This window comes from Vicia villosa, linkage group LG3, assembly GCF_029867415.1.
Source record: "Vicia villosa cultivar HV-30 ecotype Madison, WI linkage group LG3, Vvil1.0, whole genome shotgun sequence".
NCBI classification, from domain to species: Eukaryota; Viridiplantae; Streptophyta; class Magnoliopsida; order Fabales; family Fabaceae; genus Vicia; species Vicia villosa.
In genome coordinates this window covers 88,846,241-88,868,641 of record NC_081182.1, presented here as the reverse complement: position 1 = coordinate 88,868,641, position 22,401 = coordinate 88,846,241, and the positions used below count along the sequence as shown (strand labels likewise).

At 34.9% G+C, this 22,401-nt stretch overlaps 2 protein-coding genes across 2 annotated transcripts; one reads left to right on the top strand and one right to left on the bottom strand.

Moving 5' to 3' along the window:
• Positions 1 to 814: 814 nt before the first annotated feature.
• Positions 815 to 12,226, bottom strand: LOC131658491 (protein MAIN-LIKE 2-like). Its single transcript, XM_058927777.1, has 3 exons — positions 12,173 to 12,226; positions 11,204 to 11,789; positions 815 to 1,062 (listed from the first exon to the last, which is right to left on the bottom strand). The coding sequence occupies exons 1-3, from the start codon at positions 12,224 to 12,226 to the stop codon at positions 815 to 817; spliced, it is 888 nt and encodes a 295-aa protein (XP_058783760.1).
• Positions 12,227 to 13,619: 1,393 nt separating this feature from the next.
• LOC131658490 (uncharacterized) lies at positions 13,620 to 14,578 on the top strand. Its single transcript, XM_058927776.1, has 2 exons — positions 13,620 to 14,468; positions 14,564 to 14,578. The coding sequence occupies exons 1-2, from the start codon at positions 13,620 to 13,622 to the stop codon at positions 14,576 to 14,578; spliced, it is 864 nt and encodes a 287-aa protein (XP_058783759.1).
• The last annotated feature ends 7,823 nt before the right edge of the window (positions 14,579 to 22,401 follow it).

The following is a 22,401-nucleotide window of genomic DNA, read 5'->3' as shown; positions in this document are numbered from 1 at the left end:
AGACAAATCTTTCCACCATCATCTTGGACACCTTCAGCACTCTGCCTCGATAACTGATCAACATTTTCGAAATCAAAGTCTTGATATCTCCTATTTTGATGACCTCTCCCCCCCAGCAAAGAGACAAGACGGAGGCGGTGGTGGAAAATTCCCTTGATTCTGATTGAACGGATTGTACGACACATTAGCAGGCTGCCTGAGCTCATTCTCATCATGATTATTCTCAATTAGGCCCTACACATTATCATACAATCCTTCATGGTTTTCAGTCCTACGAGAATTCTCAACGAAAACCTTCAAATCCTCCTAACCTCTGGTGATGTTAGTCAACGCCTCCATGAATTGACCCTTCTACATGTTCATCTGCTCCACCAACTGAGCCTGTATCTCAGCCATCTGTTCCATTTGACACTGTTGATTACTCTGAGTCGAATACTGGTGAATTGTCATCTTCAGAAAATTTCTGGCACTAAAACAACAAGATATAAGAGAGATGATCTGCAAACCTGTTATGCATGAAAATGTATGATATGCATGATATGAATGCAATGTTTGTCAATTTCCAAGTATCCAAGAGTTTATCCAATCCTCGGACATGGTACAACCAACAAGATACAACAAATAATCAAATAACAAGACATTAGAATATCAGGCAAGAAAGCACTGTTTCATTCAAAAGACCAACAAATGATGACACAAAGCCGTAGAATAGAATAAGTGCTCATAAAGCATACAAAAGAGATAAAATACATCATAAATGTGACCCCATATAATAATCATGGAGGTGGTCGCATATCAACAGTAATCAATCAAACTAAAAGTACTCCTCTGGATCAATACGCGACTCAAGGTACTGGCAGTGTGCTATCAATGTCTTGCATTCCGGACAATCAGCCAATGGGACCAGTGCACCTTTTCTCTCCCTCTGCTGAGCTCGAAGTCTGGCTTTCTCTTCATTGATTCGAGATGACTTGGCTTTCTCATTTGCGATCTGCTTCTCCAAATCTCTGATTTTAACCTTGTCTTTGTTCCTGTCCTTTTTTCGCCAAATCTTCGACTTTGCTGACCAGAAAACTAAAAAAAAAAACAAAAAATGTCTCTGCTTGACTTCCAATTTATTTTCACATCTTTCAAACCCAAATGAAGAGCTTCGGCAATCACTTAGCACTTCACAACCTCAGGCACCCGGACAAACAGAACTTCATCGACTATCCTGATGTTGAGGAGATAGGAGTACTCTTAAAGTGTTAGAACCACTTGATAGTCTTGAAAGGTAAACCATTGCAATTGCGGATCATAGAACTGAAGGAGTGTGATCAAGGCCATCAGATCAAAATAAGTATTAAGGATCGATAACAAGTTGCCAAGATCATGATTGAATTTTTGCAGAACTTTCCCCGTCAAATGAGAACTTAACCTCTTCAATTCAGATAAACCGGTAACCGAAATCTAGTAGACATATGTATGTCTTGTAAGCTCTCTAACAATGCCCATGTTGATGTCCATCTTTTGGCATAGACAACTCTTGAATGACCTTGGAAAATGACATGCAAATGCTCCTTATTTTTTGTGCATCATTTTTTATAAATAAACATGCAATGATGCAAATATGGCGGGACCCAAAGTCTCTACACTGGTCATGTCTGGGCTTCCGCATAATCATACGGCATAGGTTCAAAGGTTTGATGCAGTTTTGGATCACCTCAAAGAACATGGAACACTAAGGCACCATTAGAACCGAGAATATAGTCACCATCAGATCATAGTCACCAACGGTACCCGTACTTTTAAAAATGATATCATCCCTCCCTGCTCACGGGTGTAATCTAGGCCAAGGTAGGTCTAAGGCCAATCTGAGGATTTGCATGAAGGTGCTATCGTACGATATTACCTCATTCGACCCATGCTCTAAAACATGGCTGGATGATCAGACTAGTAAGACATACGCCTCATAGCTGTCATGGCCACTCTATTCCTAGTTTCCTATGGTTCACTCATAGCCTGGATACAAGGCCTTTTACCTCATGAAGCAATCCCATCCGCCAAGGAAAATCCAGACAGACCAGAATTACGATGCAGAATGTAAAAGCACAAATAGGATGCAATGTAAATAGATAAATATGTAAAGCAATAAAGAAATAAACACCCAAAGAAAATAAACAAGCAAGCATTAGAATTGACTCTCATAAGGAGTGGACTAGCAATAGGTCAAACATTATCCCCAGCAGAGTCGCCAACTGTTGCTGCTGGGATTTTCATCCAAGTACAAATGGGAAAGTGGCGCAAGAAATAGAGTCGCCATCCATGTCTATTTATCCCAAGAGAGGGAAATGAAACACAAAATAAACCTGAGCGAAGGAAAAGCATGGTCGAAGCGAACCAGAGAAACAGGTAAGGGAGTTGGTTACACGAGGGGAAAGTGTTAGCACCCCTCACGTCCATCGTACTCGATAGGATCCACGCTTGTTGTCTAATTTATGGGTGTGTAAAAAGTCTTTTTCTAAATTTAAGAGCTTAAATGCATGCAAAAACGTAAGGAAAAGAAAAACTTGTGCTCGCACAGGCCCTACCCCGCTGCATACGTATCCTTTTTTAGGAATCAGAGTTAGCATAACTCAGCTAATTAATTTATGTTTGTTTTGTGTTTTTTAGGTGAGCAGTTACATTCGCATCCTACGACAGCTCAAACTTTGGAGACTTATTCCAGGGAGGTAGGAAGGAAATAACGTGATCTTCAGCGCCGTTGAGGCAAAATAAAAGAAATAGTATGGTTTGTGTTTTAAAAATGCATGAAAGAAAGTCCTGATGCAAAGGGAAACATCTACCTAAGTTGACATGAAAACAGGAACTACGCTAAGTCTAGAAACCTACTGGGGAAGAAGCAAAAGCAAGAAATATCACACAATCAAGCGCGACATGAGAAACAAACAACTATTGAATTAGCGACCTGGGGACAGGGTAAAAGAAAATAAAACGGGAAGCTTTTAGCCAACATGGTCGAAATGACCGAGGAAAACAAAGCTACTGTGATGGATAAGGGTGTCTATACCGTGGTATCATGTCACTAGATAAATGACGGAAAAATGGGGAAAGTAAAAATCGTGCGTGCACGAAGCATCAGCGTCGGGCAACGCGAGCTAAACAAAACATGTGGATCCGACTACAAGACACTACCACTTGCCTTTGTCAGATCTTAGACTCGACTCGATAACAGGAACCGAGGACGGTTCAAAAGCAACGGCGTGTAACACGCGCTAACTGAACCAACTCGATGAAACATGGCGGGGGTCTATTACGAACCCTCTCCGCTTGCCTACCATGAGGACTTAATGGTGTTTCCTTTGATGAGGTCTTATGAAACCATTGACTCCCTGCCGCAAGCACAAAGATAAACAAACACAAGCATGGCCTCCTAGTGAGGACTTTCAGAATTGTCGGCCAAGTGGCACGGACTCCCAATCCTACATCTCATGTTATTGAAAGGGAAAAATGTGAAGAAAAAAAGGAAAAGGGAATAAGGAGCAATACCAAACAGATAGTAATCCGTAAATAACAGCAAACAAATCAAACTAAACCCAGAGATCTACGTGCAAGCTAGCATCAAGCAACAAACAATTTCAGAAGTCTGATAGAAGGCATAAGCATCATCAAAACGCAATGACAACACGAAAATAAATCGCGTGTCAGAGTCGGAGTGTATGTCGACACGTATGAGTAATACACCTGCAAGACAAGTCACAATACAGACATGCAACAAACAAGTATAAATGCTCGTGTCTCAACGGGTGAGACGAACGAATAGCAATCAAGAAAATATCATCGTGTCTTGCAAATAAAGCAAAGCACGGAGCAAGTACTGCCTCCGCCGAAAATCGTCCTCAAAGTTTCTTGAACAAGCTAGCACACTTTATTAGTAACAAAAGGAATCGCAACCGAAGTTGCACAATTGCATTACGAAACAAAATATAAGTGAAAGACGGAAAAGGAATGAACAACTCGCGTTGGAAGCGCAAGAAAACACATGGGGCAGAAATGACACAAAGAGATAACACATACGGAAAATCTAGTCAAACGCGCATAAAACGGAAAACGGTTATGTCAAATCACCAAGTATGTACATAATAGATCCAAATCAAAAAAACTGAAGTGCATTAGTAGTAAATTAGATAAACAAATATGCATACAAGTCAAGTAAAAGTCAAAACACGAAATACAAGTCAATCGGAGGCAAAAAACCGGAAAATCGGGAAATAAGGGTCAAAATCCATCGACTCATAATGGAACGAAAATCACTTGGTTGATTGAAAATGTGCCAACAAACTCAAAAACGAACTCGGTTTGAATTAATTCTGCACGAAAGTGGGACTTTTAAGCCAATTTCAGTGGCTGACAGTATCGAAACATCGGGAAAAAGTTATCTAAAACCGACAAAAAAGTTCACTATTGGCTCCGAAATCATCAACAAACTCGAGTTACATTATTCACAGAGTTAAAAACTCACTATGGTTAGGAAATTATGACTAAAATTAGTTTATGTCAAGTGTTGGAAAAAACAAGAATTGTCATGAACAAGCAACAAAAGCTCTCAACAATTTGAAACAACAAGCATTGATTAAATTCAAGAATCAATAACCACAACTTCATTATCTCAGTTTCAACAATTAACATCAAGCATCATGAATTAATCATCATCAAACAAAATTAATACCAACACTTATGAGCAAAACAAAATGAATTCAAGAATCATGTTCAACAATTAATATCAACATTCAAATTCTATTTGTTCATCATCAACACTTTGTTTCAATTGTTTCACAATCAAGAACAACAAACATTATTTATGAGCAACACCAATTTATCATCATCAACATCAAGCAATAGTAACCACAACAATTAACTTCCAGCACTTAGTAGCAACCATTAAGGCTCATCCTTCACATTCAATCTCAACAATCAAGCATAAACCATGTACAACAACAACTTATCATAAAGATTCACATTTAATTGTCAACAACAACCAATAACAATCAATTTCCAGCACTTGTAACAACAATTAAACTTTATCATTCACATTCAATTTCATACTACAATAATTCATTATTTAAACTCAAACTACCATTAATCACGAACCAAATACTTGCACAATTAATTAATCCTCATTATCCACTTCAACTAATCATCAATTTTCATGAACAATCAACAAGTGAGAATTAGGATCAACCAAAATTTCCAAATCAAGATTGAAGAGAAGCTTGGAACAAGAAGAATCGTGCCAGATTCAGAGAAGGAGCACGACCGAACGTATGTCGACAAAGGGAGGCTTGAAACCGCGACGATTCACGGTGGATAAAGGCCGGAGATCGTAGATTGAAGCAGGGAGAAGCGCGGTCTCTTTGCACGCGGACGGGAATCGGGATGCTTCGTCGGCGGGGAAATTGAAAATATAGGGGTGCACGGCGGTGGATCGGAAGAGGAGAGATGAAGTTCAAAGAATATTTGATTTTGGTGTTCTTGATGAGTTGATATGAACTTGATGAAGTTGTTGAAAAAATGAGAGAAAATAAGTTTTGATTCTAGAGAGAAGGAAAAGAAAGAAATTTGGGTGTTTTGTCTGAGAAAGAGTGAAAGTTGGTGAATGAGTGTAAAATGAGGGAAAAGAGTATTTATAGTTAATTCAAATTTTTCTCCTAAACACCTTTTTAAGCCCAATTTTCTAGAAAACGCGTCTCGGTGAGAACGTAAGAAACGAGACCAACGACAAATAGAATATGACGAAATTTATGAACCGTTGCCGCCGGAACGGACTCAATCTGATAAACGGTGAAGAAGTTATGCCCGTTTGAACAGCGAGAAATTCATTTGGTCATCTGAGGTGGAAAACTTGACAGTGCAAAATTTTCGTGCATACCACTGAGAGAACTCGATGAAACTAGACCTTTCGATCAAAATTCGAGCCCGAGGTCTGAAGATAAATTGAAGTCAACAACATTTGTGAAAGAATGCCGCCGGAATGGGCTCAATCGAATAAAAACTAGGGAAGTTATGTAGTTTTGAATCTTGTAAGACAATGATCGTATATGCATTTCGAAGGTAAAATCATGATGCTTTTGCAATATTCTGGAATTTCAGGTGCAGAATTGGCCTTAGGTCCCAACATACGAAATTTCGGGACATCGAGACGAAATTTTTGTTAAAATTGCAGCCCAATCGGATAAACAACGTGATAGTTATGAATTTTTTAGCGTCCAGAATTTTTTAGCGGTTCAGCATGTTTTTGCATTGTAAAACTTTAGGTAATTGCGAATCCGGGGAACTTCCTTAAAGAAACAATTATCAACCCTAACATGTGAACTATAGTAGACTTCGAGACGGAACTTTTGGCATATGGCTCGCTCATAAATAGTATCCCGATCAGAAGTTATGAATTTTCAAATATCCGAAAGACAGTGGAAAGGTAAATCCAAATCTCAGTTAACTTGCACTTTTGGACATCTTCTTCAAAGAATTGACTTCCGGCCTGAACACGAAAGATGTAGAGAACCAAGCCCATATGACCTTCTAGTCAGCAGTTATGAATTTTGTACTTGCGTCGTAAACAGACTTTCACACCAAACTGTCTTGAAATCGTGAAAACTCTTTATTAATTTTCTCTTGCTTTTCGAATGAAGAAATAAATGTCTAGCATAACTTATACCAAAAAATAAGAGGGCAAATTTTGGGGTGCAACAGCGAGGAATTATGTGTATTTTGGAAGAACATTGTTGTAAATTCACTATGGAGTATTTAATATTGGTTGAATAATTTATCCATAAGGAATTGTATATTTGGGTTTGGGGATTTAGATTCTAAGTTGCCATTTAGGTTCGTAAGCTAAGTCTGGTTAAAAGATTATTTTGGTTCGAGATCAGCCTGATTCAAAATCTCAAATTGGCTAATGATTATCCTGGTAAAAACCTCAATTCAATAAGTAAGCTCAACCAAATCAAAAGCTTTCTTTGGTCAAGATAAGCCTGCTTTAAAAGCTCAGTGCTTCGTGTTCATCCTGGTTAAAACCTCATTTAAGTTCGCGATTTCTACTCGGTTCAAAAGCTCACCTTCGTTCGGCATAAGCCTTTGGAAAATATCAATTTAGCTTAGGGACTAACCACTTTAAGTTGTTGTATGGAAATAAGACTAGCTGCCTCAATCTTCTATTTGGAAGGAAAACTAATCGCTTATATTCGGTGTTCATTGTTTTTTTAGAAGTTAGCATGAAACTTCATATTTCCTTGTATAAGGGTTTCCGAGTGTTCAACCTTCAAAAAAATCTTAATAATTATTGGTTACTCTTAAGATTAAATCTTGGGGAGAGGATTAGATTATATTGTTTCGGTCGAACCTCTATAATTCCTGATGTTACTTTTCTTACCCTTAACTCTTTATTTCCTACTTATTTATCCTTTTAGTGCTAGTTTATTAAAAAGTTTTCAAAATGGTTTTAAACTCTGAAAATAATTGTAAAAGTTTTTCAAACTACCATTTTCTAAAACTCACAATTCACCCCCAAATATGAAGGCGTATGCTCAATAATTGAAGGATCTTCCGCAACTTCATCAAACTCTTATTAAACAACTCTCATGGTATCCTTAAAAAAATATACTTAATAGTTGAACAATCCTTAGAATACTCAACATCAAATGAGGAAACCTCATCAGCGAGAGGATATGAAGAAGTATCATCTAGTAGAATCTTCAAAAGAAGAAGATAATACCGAGCATTCATAAATAAAGAAAAGCAAGCCTCAAGAAGAACCATAGAAGAATCATCTCCCAATGAAGATGATGAAATATGCTTGAAATAATCTTACGAGGAAGATGATTATGAGGTAACTAATTCATCCTACAAACAATTGTTTAAAATTAGTGATAAGTTGGTTGAAGAAATTGATAGGATTAAAAAACAAAACATAGACTTTAAGGAGTATTTAGAGTTTCTTGAAGAAAGCAATAAAACGCTTAAGTTAGAAGTAGCCAATATTGGAAGCTTAAGAGAAACATGTGAGACTTGGGTCTCGTTGAAAAGGGAAGTGACAAATTTGCATGAAACACTAAGTAAGTTTACTAAGGGGAAAGAAAACCTTAATTTGATCCTATAAAGTCAAAGGCCTTCCTTAAATATAAGTAAATATAAGTAAGCAAGAATATTCAAATTAGCACCTAGTAAAGACTTAACTAATAAGAAAAAGAATCGTCTCATTTATAAATGCTCTCATTGCAAGAAATTTGGGCACTTGGAGCCTTTAGGTTTTGATAACTTAAAAATTTCTAAAGGTAACAACCTTAGACCTTTTGGAAGACCTTCTGGTGAATGTAAAAAAAATTTAAAGTAACATGTATTATTCTTTTTTCAATTTTGTACCATTTACCAATTTATTTGTATGTTACAATATTGAAAACAAATCTTTCAAGACCTTGTTTTGTGAAACAATAACAATGCTTGCAATATATTATCAATATGATTAAGAATAAATTTTTCAATATTGTCATCCGATGAAAGCCATATATTATACAATGTTTTTTTTGACTGACAACAATGAGAAATTATTCCAAAATATAATAATAGTCTTACAAGAGATGGAAACAAAAACAATAACAGCAACAGTATTATGTAGGATAGATTAGAAGAACAGAAAAATGATTTGTTCAAGGTTGACAAAATTAGTTCCTCAAATATGTGTATGGAAGAACAAAAACACACAACCTTGAAAGATTTCATAAGTAATTAAAAAAATTCGAAGATTGCTTGTATTGCAATCAATTCTTGAGAATGATGTTTACGAGTTTGGAGCAGTTGTATATGAGTTAGGCTTAGGGCCAAACTTAATGAATGAATCTGTTAAACCTAGGTATCAAACTCCTCGATTAATATTGTAACCGAAGGGTTGCGATTAGTACGGTATTGAAACGACCAGATATGGTATCTGCGAAGCGTTCAGACCCAACCCGCCTCTCGCCAGATCTGACTTGCTACACACCAAAACCCCAACCCACAACATTGCAGCAGCCCATATGGCTTTGGCCGACCTACTAGACTGTCACCACCGCCGCTGGTTTCCACCCATTCTTCCTCCTTCAAGGCCCCAATGTCTTCGGTTAAATTTTCAACTACTTTTTAGCGTTTTAACTTATGCAAATCTCAAAATATGTTTTCTTTCTTTTTATTGATTAAAATTTAAAAAATATTTACATTCAGTTCATTATATATATATATATATATATATATATATATATATATATATATATATATATATATATATATATATATATATATATATATATAATTTAATGGAAATATACCGACAGTGTAAAGCAATTTTACACTGTCAATGAAATCCAAACTGTTAAATTTTATAAAAATTTGAATTTTTTTCAAATTAAATATAAAATATTTATTTTTAAAGGTTGTGATGCATTGATCGTGTAAAAAATTTTACACTGACAGTGCACTACCTTTAAGCTCATATATATATATATATATATATATATATATATATATATATATATATATATATATATATATATATATATATATATATATATATATATATATATATATATATATATATATATGTGGATTTTTGACCGTACTGCCACCCTCTTGAAAAAAAGTTCTGCAAACGCCACCCCCCCCCCCCCCCAAAATTATGTCCCAAAATGCCACCTTTTTTCCACTTTTTCAGAAATTCTACAGAATCTTTTCTGGCCGTGGCAGGTGGCCACCGTTTTGAATGGAAGCCTTATAAAGCCCTTCATGTGGCCGCCATTTCAAAGGGAGGCCACCAATTATTTTATTTTATTTTTCGTTTTTTGTATTTTCTTTAAATTTAAATGTTTTTTAAATTATAGTTAATATAAATAATTATTAAGTAATTATAATTTAATTATTTAAATTATTAAAAAAAATTAAATTTGTCAATAAAACTGAATTTATTTTAATACATAAGAGAACAATAAAATTTAAAAAATATTATAAAATAACATTTAATAACAGTCGGAGTAATTTGAGCTAGATGGATGTAATTTGAGCTAGATAACAGTCGGAGTAATTTGAGCTTGATGGATGTTAAGATGAGTATGTTTGGTTGAAGTTGGGGTTAGAGATTGGAGTGAATTGGAGGGGTGGACGGAGGTATTGTTGTTGTGTATTTTCATACATGAACTGTATTGGTTGATGTGGTGTTTGGAAAGGGTAATTGGTTTGTTGCAATGGGGTGTACTGAGTTTGGTGTTGGGTCGGATTGTATGAGGATTGTGGTTGTTGTGGTGTTTGGTAATTTTGGGATGGTTGGTTGTATATGTTGGACGAGGAGGGTTGTGCGAATGGTGGGTTGTTGAATGTTTGGGGTTGGGTAGGCGGCATTTGGGAGGAGGAAGGTTGAGTGCGTAGATCAACAAGCCATTGATTTCCAGAAGTGTACGTATACGGCAATCATCTATACCAAGTCATATAGTCGTTAGTTGGCATCGAATGTGGGTCAACCGTAGGTCCAGTCAGGCAATGTCTGGCCACATTTCTCCATTTTTGGTGCTCCCTGCGGTACAATTGAGTATACGGAGTTCTCCATGATTCTTTCATCGTCATTTCATGGTGTTCTTTTAGGCAACGTGGTGGGGGCGGTACTTCTTGATGGAACCCAAATTGCAACTTCACCCTATCAGACTGATGCCATTCGACAATCCAAAAGCATATGATCGGCACGATTGCATTCCAAATTGTGTGGTCGTTATTATCCAGGGGCGGTAAGTTGATATATGGTCTCCATATAAACTTTTGCAGAGTAAAAATCAAATTTAATTAATAATAAAATTGAAGTGATTTACGGTGTAAAAAAATATAGATAGATATTTTACGTTTCCATGGACCATGTGATCGATAAGATTACGGTATCCAAGGAGAGAATGTCTAGGGGTATCCTTCATTTTTTTCTTTTTTGCAGTCCACCTATGTAAGAATAAATTAAATGTAAGAATATATAATGCTAAAAAATTGTAATATAATAAGTAATAAAAAAAGATGGTTAAAAAAATACGAAGCTCGCAGCGTACGGAAATGATGGTAACTCCGAAGTGATGGGTGCCAAAAAAAGCCAATCGAGTATATCCCCAAGCTTGGAGCAGTTCAACACACCCTCCCATTCCATCGACTTTAACGTTTACCGACTTACATATTTCCCTATAAAGATAGGCTAACACGGCTGATCCCCAGCTATATGTATTGCATATATCCAAATCTTGTAGCAATGGCACCCACATGAGATGCACATATTTACTAGTTTTACCGGGCATTAAGGATAAGCCAATTAAAAGCAGATTAAAAATTTTAGTGTATGTAGTTAAGTGTCCCACAGTTGAATTTTCATTTACTGGATTATTAGCTAACAGTGATTTAAGCCAAGATATTAGAACCATCCGACCTTTTAAAGCTGTACGTGGTGGTTGAACACCCAAAAATTCTTCCCACATGTCCAAGTCTACTTCGGTAGGACCGGCTACAGCATTACCGTTGACACGTAGACCCAGTAACATAGTCACATCTTCCAACGTTATGGTACACTCACCAGTTGGAAAATGAAATGTATGTGTCTCGGGTCTCCATCTTTCGAGTAAGGCCATTACGAAACTTGTGTCTATATGGATATGTGGTATCCTTGCTACGGTTGCAAAACCCGATCTCGCCAAATAAGGTAGAATAACATCAGGAGCATCTAATTTTTTATGGGTTCTTGTTCTAAACTGTTCAGGATCAGCAAGCTGTAAAAAAAAATTATATAAATATATAAATATATAATATAAGTGATGAGAGTATAAAAAAAATTATATAAATATATAAATATATAATATAAGTAATGAGAGTATAAAAAAAATTATATAAATATATAATTATATAAATATATAAATATATAAATATATAAATATATAAATATATAATTATATAAATATATAAATATATAAATATATAAATATATAAATATATAAATATATAATTATATAAATATATAAATATATAAATATATAAATATATAAATATAAATATATAAATATATAAAAAACATTATCTAAATATATAAATAGAAACATTAATATAAACATAAACATTGATATAAACATGAATCTAAATATATTTAAATCAGTACCGTAGCATGATCGGGTGTTCCCCTATGTTTATCACCAAACCAGAGGAAAGACATTTTATATGAAGAGAAAGAATTTCAAGGAAAGAGATAAGTGATGAGAGTGTTGAGATTGTGATGATGAAAATGAAATATGAACTACCTATTTATAGAAGAAATTGGTAGGTGGTTGTGAAGTTATAATATTTAATAGTATGGTTACATATTTATTGCACTTGGTTAGATCCATTAATTAGGATTTTTACACATTGATAAAATTTCTTCAACTGTTCTACGAAATTTTACATACAATTCCATAGGACATATGTTGATGAAAAATAAAAAATTCGCAAACATTTCCCGTACGTCTTCATCAGTTTTGATCTTCATCTCTGAATATAACAACAACCCATTTGAATTCAAATAGGGTTTTCTGTAGCAAATTTCAACAATTTCTCGGTCAATTGCAGTGACTTGATGTATCTGAGACTTAATGTCAGAAAAATTGAACGACTCCATCAACCGCACTTATATAGGATCAGATAAAATATTACCGGAAACAATATCATTTGAACAGCTCGAAGCAATAATGTGCACTACTCCAATAAAGATAGCCATATGGAGAACTATTGTGTAATAGGTTGCATGCAGCATGTCTGCATTTATACAGAATTGGATTAGACTTGGCATGCATGTGCACTCCGTTCAAATTGGCGGTCACATGCTATAGGTGCCCTCCATTCAAAATGGCGGCCACACCCTTCACATGACCTCCATTCAAAACGGCGGCCTCAAGCTAAGGGAGGGACATGCAGAATTCCCACGTGTCTTGCATGCGTGGGTCACATGTAGTCTTATATTTTTTTCCATTGTGTATATTAAGCTCAAACCAGTCTCATTTTGTGACACAAGAACAAAAATGTCTCCAAATAATTTTAACATTCAAGTCCACTACAACAGATTAATTTTTCCCGACATCAATGTTGGGGTCGTATTTCAAAACACAGACTCACAAAAACTCAAAATCAACCCCAACGCCAATTGTTCTCATCTCAAAGATCGTATCCAAAATAAACTTCAAATGATCGTAACCGACATTTTTTATCGATATCCTTTTTTTAGTCCGGTTGACGGTAGCATGTCCTATACAACCACGAAGATCGAAAAAGACAACGATGTTCGGTCTATGTTTCAATGCCACATTACGTATAATTGTTCAGATGTTATTGAACTATATGCGTGTATTATGGAGGCACATCAAGAAACACAACCAATGTATCACGCTGAGCCATCTCAAACCCAAAATTATATGAGTCAGGAGTCTATCATTTCAATGTCACCACCCCCTGTAACATAAAACGAGCCTTTTCTCCCGAACGAAGAGGTTGGAGACGACAACGATGCTGAGGAAGTCAGGTACGTAAATTCTCAAAATCTTTTTAGTGGCGATAGTGGAGATTCGGGTGATGAAATGGATGTGGGGAAACAACAGGTTCTTATGGATCTGTATAATCCACCACTTCACATGAGAAATGTCAGCTTAGATGATGAAGATGATGGTTCAATATTTGAAACACCACTGCCAATGCAAATTGAAGGTGGTTTATTTGGAATGAAATTCGCAAGTAAAGAGGAGTGTATGTTTGCTATTGCTCAGTACCACATCAAACACTCTCTTGATTATGATGTTTATAAGTCTGATTCTAAAAGATATATAGTCAAGTGTAAGAATGACGATTGCACGTTCAGATGTAGAGGTTCTTTGGGGAAAAAAAGTGGTACGTGGATGATCACAAAGGTAAGTGGACAACACACATGCACTTCGGTTGCAATTACTCAGGACCATCGGAAACTAAACTCAAACATCATCAGTGATAGCATCAAACGTCTCATACAAGAGGATGCCTCGTTGAAGGTTAAACACATTATTGCTCATATTTGTGAGAAATTCAACTACACGATTTCTTACAAAAAAGCATGGATTGCGAAGAACAAGGCAATAGCATCTACCTATGGTAATTGGGAGACTTCCTACAACGACCTTCCGCAGTGGTTATTGGTCATGAAGCATTATTTTCCAGGTGTCGCAATCGATCTAGAGACCCTACCGGCATTATCAGATGATGGGACACAAATTGATGGTTGTAGAATTTTCCATCGTCTATTTTGGGCCTTCCAGCCATGTATCAAGGGTTTCGCTTACTGCAAACCCGTTGTTCAAGTTGATGGGACATGGTTGTACGGAAAATTCAAGGGAACCCTGTTACTAGCTGTTGCACAAGATGGAAACACGAACATCTTTCCAATAGCTTTTGCATTGGTTGAGGGTAAGACGGGTGATGCATGGAGTTTTTTTCTAAGGAATCTAAGAATGCATGTTACACCACAACCTAACATCTGTCTAATATCAAACAGACATGTGTCCATTAAAAGCGCATATGATAACCCGGAAAATGGCTGGCAATACCCACCGTCTACGCATGTCTATTGCATTAGACATATAGCCCAGAACTTCATGCGAGAGATCAGAGACAAAGAGCTTCGCAAAAAAGTCGTTAACATGGGTAATACTCAACATCCAAGGGTTTATTTGTAATTGATAATGTTTTTTAAAAATATTTTGTTTAACTAATATTCTTATTTTCACTTACAGGTTATGCATTAACTGAATCAACCTACAACTACTACAGGGGTGAAATAAGTATGTCAAATATGGATGCATACAACTGGGTAGAAAATATTCCAAGAGAAAAATGGTGCAGAGCTTTTGATGGAGGGCAACGGTGGGGTCACATGACTACCAACCTGGCAGAGTCAATGAATTCAGTCTTAAAGGCCACTCGTAATCTACCTGTTACAGCATTGGTAAGATCTACATACTTTAGGATGGGTGAGTTATTTGGCAGAAGAGGGCATGAATGGACACAAAAATTGGGTTTTGGACAACGATACACCAAAAGTTGCCTGAAAGGTATTGGAGAGGAGGTTGCCAAAGCAAGCAGTCATCACGTTAGGCAATTTGATCGTCTAAGGTACTGCTTCTTGGTGGAGGAAACTATGAACCATAATGAGTGTCGACCTACTCGTCATTTCAACGTCGACCTTAAAAATCAAACTTGCGAGTGTGGAAAATTTCAAACATTTCATGTGCCTTGCTCGCATGTCATTGCAGCGTGCGCGAGCATACATCAGGACTATTCTGTGCATATAGTTGATGTCTTCAAGGTCGTTAACGTGTTTAAGGTATACGAAGAAATTTTCATAGGGGTGGGGACTAAGGCTGACTGGCCTCGATACGAAGGAGACACTCTTTGCCGCAATGACGCCATGAGAAGACGAAAGAAAGGCCGCCCAAACAGTACCCGCATACGAACGAAAATGGATGATTATGAGAAGGAAAAAAGAAGATGTGGTATTTGTCGCGAATTTGGACATTATCGCAAAACATGTCCAAATCGAGCTGGACCATCATCTTAGTTGTGTTTAAGTTTTTATGTTGATTTATATTCATCACTGCCTTGTAGTTTCTTTCAACATCAATGACAACTGAAAAGTGCTAGTTTATTAAAAAGTTTTCAAAATGGTTTTAAACTCTGAAAATAATTGTAAAAGTTTTCAAACTACCATTTTCTAAAACTCACAATTCACCCCCCACCCCCCCACATCTTATGTGTGGAGTCATATGTCTAACAAATGACATCATGGCCTAACTCATGTTTAAGGACTAATCGTCTCAGGAAGAAGATGACTTTCAACACATTTTTAAACAAGAGACTGTTCCTAAACACACCTCCACCATTTGATTGTGCTAGGTTTGAAATATGAAAAGCTAGATTTAGAATCTTTATTCAAATTATTAATCGTGAATTATGAGAAACTATAATCAATGGTCCTTTTATCCCTACTCGCCAAATAGAAGGAGAAGTAATAGATAAACTTGATTCCCTTTGTACAATAGTAGAAAAGAAAATTTTGAAATTGATTTCAAAAGTAAAAACTTTCTAGTAATGTCACTTGATGATAATAAACTTCTTTATGTTTATAATTGCAAAACCACCAAAGAAATGTGAGATACTCTTGAAATGTTATATGGAGTTTCTTCAAATATCTAACAAGAGGAAATGAACACACAAGGCAAAAAAGAAGAAGATTAAATTCCCTTTCATAACTAATTTTTCAAATTTAGAAATTATATTAGAATATTTGTTACTAATAAATATCTAAGAATTAAGAATTGGAAACTCAACTCAATACTTAAATCAAAAGATGAAAGTGTTTTTCATGAATTTAAGGAAAAATCAAAGAAGAGCGAAATCATAGAAAAGTTGAACAAACTAGTTCAACTACCCAAATATGAATGCGTACGCTCAAGAATTGAATAATCTTCCGCAACTTCATCAAACTCTTATTAAACAACTCTCATGGTATCCTTAAAAAAATATACGTAATAGTTGAACAATCCTTAGAATACTCAACATCAAATGAGGAAACCTCATCAGCGAGAGGATATGAAGAAGTATCATCTAGTAGAATCTTCAAAAGAAGAAGATAATACCGAGCATTCATAAATAAAGAAAAGCAAACCTCGAGAAGAACCATAGAAGAATCATCTCCCAATGAAGAAGATGAAATATGCTTGAAATAATCTTACGAGGAAGATGATTATGAGGTAACTAATTCATCCTACAAACAACTGTTTAAAATTAGTGATAAGTTGGTAGAAGAAATTGATAGGATTAAAAAACAAAACTTAGACTTTAAGGAGTATTTAGAGTCTCTTGAAGAAAACAATAAAACGCTTAAGTTAGAAGTAGCTAACATTGGAAGCTTAAGAGAAACATGTGAGACTTGGGTCTCGTTGAAAAGGGAAGTGACAAATTCGTATGAAACACTAAGTAAGTTTACTAAGGGGAAAGAAAACCTTAATTTGATCCTATAAAGTCAAAGGCCTTCCTTAAATATAAGTAAGCAAGAATATTCAAATTAGATAGAGCACCTAGTAAAGACTTAACTAATAAGAAAAAAAATCGTCTCATTTATAAATGCTCTCATTGCAAGAAATTTGGGCACTTAGAGCCTTTATGTTTTGATAACTTAAAAAGTTCTAAAGGTAACAACCTTAGACCTTTTGGAAGACCTTCTGGTGAATGTAAAAAAAATTTAAAGTAACATGTATTTTTTTTTTCAACTTTTTACCATTTACCAATTTATTTGTATGTTACAATATTGAAAACAAATCTTTCAAGACCTTGTTTTGTGAAACAATAACAATGCTTGCAATATATTATCAATATGATTAAGAATAAATTTCTCAATATTGTCATCCGATGAAAGCCATATATTATACAATGTTTTCTTTGACTGACAACAATGAGAAATTATTCCAAAATATAATAATGGTCTTGCAAGATATGGAAACAAAAAGAATAACAACAACAATATTATGTAGGATAGATTAGAAGAACAGAAAAATGATTTGTTCAAGGTTGACAAAATTAGTTCCTCAAATATGTGTATGGAAGAACAAAATCACACAACCTTGAAAGATTTCATAAGTAATTTAAAAAATTCGAAGATTTTCTGTATTGCAATCAATTCTTGAGAATGATGTTTACGAGTTTGGAGCAGTTGTATATGAGTTAGGCTTAGGGCCAAACTTAACGAACGAATCTGTTAAATCTAGGTATCAAACTCCTCGGTTAATATTGTAACCGAAGGGTTGCAATTAGTAGGGTATCGAAACGACCAGATATGATATCTGCGAAGCGTTCAGACCCAACCCGCCACTCGCCAGATCTGACTTGCTACACACCAAAACCCCAACCCACAACATTGCAGCCCATATGGCTTTGGCCGACCTACTAGACTGTCACCAGCGCCGCTGGTTGCCACCCATTCTTCCTCCTTCAAGGCCCCAACGTCTTCTGTTAAATTTTCAACTACTTTTTAGCGTTTTAACTTATGCAAATCTCAAATTATGTTTTCTTTCTTTTTATTGATTAAAATTTAAAAAATATTTACATTCAGTTCATTATATTTATATATATATATATATATATATATATATATATATATATATATAATTTAATGGAAATATACCGACAGTGTAAAGCAGTTTTACACTGTCAATGATATCCAAACTGTTAAATTTTATAAAAATTTGACTTTTTTTCAAATTAAATATAAAATATTTATTTTTAAAGGTTGTGATGCATTGATCGTGTAAAAAATTTTACGCTGACAGTGCACTACCTTTAAACTCATATATATATATATATATATATATATATATATATATATATATATATATATATATATATATATAGGAGCATATCAAGTGAGAGCATTTTTAAATGAGAGATGAGAGGAAGAAATATCAACCATTGGATTCATCAAGAGAGATAATGTTACTACATTAATGAGGCTATTAATTTCTCTCTCTTGATGAATGCAATGGTTGATATTTCTTCCTCTCACTCTCATTTAAAAATGCTCTCACTTTTTTATATATATATATATATATATATATATATATATATATATATATATATATATATATATATATATATATATATATAAATATATATATATATATATATTAGATAGATCAATAAATCTAAACAATCAACTTTTATTTGTAATAGTAATTGGAGAATGTAAGGTTAACTCCATCAGTTTCAGTGACCCCGTCTTTTTCAGGTGACATATCAATCTAAATCTATCTGAAACCTACAGGCTATGTAATGGTAAGTGGCCTCCACATCTGTTGGTTTTATCATACAGGTACTTTTATATATTGTATGTTAGTTGGTGGCTTCTGGCTTATAAATATTCAGGAAATCTTAGATACAGATTTTTGCAGACTCATGTCTCTTCATTTTATTCACATCATCTTAGAGTCCTGACCAGTTGAGTTTGAGTCATAACGGTTAGTAAAGAGACTATATTATATAAAAACAAGAGTGGACCAACCATGTATATCTCTATTCAATCTATAGTTATAAGAGTTTTATTTGGATTTTTCTATTTTACTTTAAAGGTCAAATTAATGCATCTATATGATTTTAATGTTTCACATTTGTAAAAGTTAATAAGTTTATGTGGCAGTTATCTTATTACATGGACATAAGGCATTATATGTGGTCTCTTTATAGAACTTGTTTAGGTAAATAATGGATGTAGTGGTCCCTTAAGGCAATGCCATGATTGAAATTAAATAAGGAAAATCTGTTTGGCTGCATTATGGTATTTTAATGACATATGTTATAGGTACATAGTCGTCATATGTATGTGACTTCTATCATGGTGTCTTTTTTTAAATTAAAGTGGTATATATCTTTCGAAATTAAAGAGTTGTTTCAGACTCAGAGTGGAAGTGTGATGCAGGTTTGTGGGTTTTTGTAGCAGTAAATGAAATATGATATAAATTGGTGTAGAATTGAAGTTGTTGTCCGTCAATAGATAAGCTCTTAAAATGCATAATTATGCCAAAGAAAATGGAAAGGTAAGTCTATCTTTACTTCACTCTATTTCTCAAGCTCAGTTGATATTAGTGTTTTGGAAAATGACTTCCATAATTTTTCTTCTCCGCGAACTCATAATATATACGGGTGAAAACGTGAAATATAAGTTTAATGACACAAAAAGAATTTTAGCGTTGAAAACTTTCTCAATGTGATAAAGAAAAAACTATGAGACCCTTAGACCTCTTAAACTTTCACAATAAATGATAATGGAAATACAACAACTTCACGCTTAAGTGGATTTCACTACATTGTATATCTCAATTTGAAAGGAAAACTCTCGTAAATTGGCTCACTATTTCTCTCACAAAGAAACTCTCTATGAGAATCACTTTAATTTCTCTCTTGCGGTTGTGAATTGAATGCTTGTTTATGGTCGTATTTATATGAGAAGCAAGCCAAAGGTGCAATACCTGCATGAATACACTTGTCTTTTGGCTTCCATGGAAAGGACTAAGTGTCCCTTGGAAAGCATGCATCATAACAAGTATTACTCATCCACTACACCATACACCCTGCTACTTGTCATCACATGCAAACTTCCATTTTGTCAAATGTATGTTGGTCAAGTGGCGATGATTGAATCCCATATTTCTCCCCCTCCAGCCATAGGAAAATGACATTGATTAGTTTGGAGTTGCTGCCAATCAAATTGTTTACAAAACTCTATCTTCTCTTTTGGTAGAGGTTTTGTCATCATGTATGTCCCATTCTTATTGGTGTGAACTTTCTCTACTTTTAACACTTTACTCTCCAATAAATCACAGATATAATGATACCTCATGTCAATGTGTTTTGACCTTGAATGGTATGCCGAGTTTTCGCTGAGATGATTTGGGCTCTTATTATCGCAATAGAGGATATAACTTTCTTGATTATGGCCCAACTCTTGCAGGAACTTCTTCATCCACAGGATCTTCTTATAACCTTCAGTGATTGCGATGTATTCAGCTTTCATGATACTCAAAGCAATGTATTTTTGTAATCATGATTTCCATGAGACAGCTCCCCCTACAAAAGTAATCAAATACCCGAAAGTATATTTTCTTCAATCTAGATCTTCTGCCATATCTACATCTACATACCTAATGAGTAATTTCTTTTCATTTCCAAAGCATAAACCTTGTTTGGTAGTTCCTCTTAGATACCTCAATATCCATTTCAAAATATTTCAATGCCCTTTCGTTGATTCGACAAAAATCTATTCATAACTCCTACAATATAAGCATTGTTTGGTCTTGTGCAAATCATTGTGTACATAAGGCTACCCACTACTGAAGAATAGGGCACTTTGTTCATTTTTTCTTTTTCTTCTTCATTTCTTGGACAATGTGTCTTACTGAGTTTCAGATGACCAGGTAGTGGAACATGCACAGGTTTAACATTATGCATATTGAACCTCTCAAGAACTTTCTTGATATAATCTTCTTGTGACGATCTCGAATGATATTCATTCCAAGAATCTTCTTTACTACACCCAAATCTTTCATGGCGAAAAATTTGCTCATGCCTTCTTTAAAGCAACTATTTTCTCTTGTCGTTTCCAACAATGAGCATATCATCAACATACAACAAAAGTATGATTGATTCACCATTATCTAGTTTCTTCACAAACACGCAGTGGTTTGTGGATGTCTGACTCAAGTTTCCTTGGCTTGAACTAACAAACTTTCTTGTCTGATGCGATGGTGTTCCTAATACATTCGGAGGTGAGATTCTAAAATCACACTGCAATTGCGGTCTGATGCGATTGCGAAGGCAACCCACGATTTTTGAACTAATAATGTCGTTTGTTTTGTTATGTAGAAAAATAACGAGATTGGTCAAAGTGGAGGAAAGTAAGTTCTAAGAAGGTTTTCATGAGCCAATTTTGAAAGACATGGGCAAAAATGAAAGCACCAAGTAAAACACCATTCCAAAAATTCTAAAACCAACCATTTTTTAAAAACTCTAGTGACAATTATGAGTGGTTCGTAAGCAAGCCTCACACCTCTAATTGTTACGAAGTAGAAATAACCCAAGTTTGAATGGTATCTATACTGCTGAGAATGGTTATAACTGGCTCATTAGAATTTAATTTGTTAAGAATACAACATACCATAACACTTGGAAGTTGGTGTGGCATATTTCTGTTCTCGAGAAGGTGAAATTCTTCCTTTAGACGTGGGTGTGGCATATTTATGCTAATTTGTTGACTAAATATTTTCTCATGCATAATTTGTCTCATCCAATGAAAACAATTACGTGGAATGCACAAAAAAGTAGTATTATGATTTTGAATATTGATGGTAGCTGCCCCGGTTATCATGGCGTTTTGAATTTTGGTGAATTAATTCAAAATGTTAATGAGTTTTGAGTTTATGATTTTGCGGGTAATATTGATTATTTCAACATCCTTCTACTGAGTTTATGACGCTATTTCTTGGATTGCAGATGGCCTGAGAACTTTACATAAAAAAAAACCTGATGTGTTATTCTAACTCCAAAATTAACTATCAAACACATCTCAAAGTTTTTTAGTGTTTGTCATCGTTGTGCCACAGTTCTTTAAAGAGCTTCTCTCTCTAAAGAATGACGGTTTCAACTATTTCATTTTCTTGGAGAGAGAAATGTTTGTGCTGGCTATCTAGTAAAACATAAAATTAATAATATTATAGGGTGCCAATTCCTTTGAAGAATCTTCTGTTAGAATGCATCACTCTATTAGCTTAAAGGGAGTTTAATATAAAA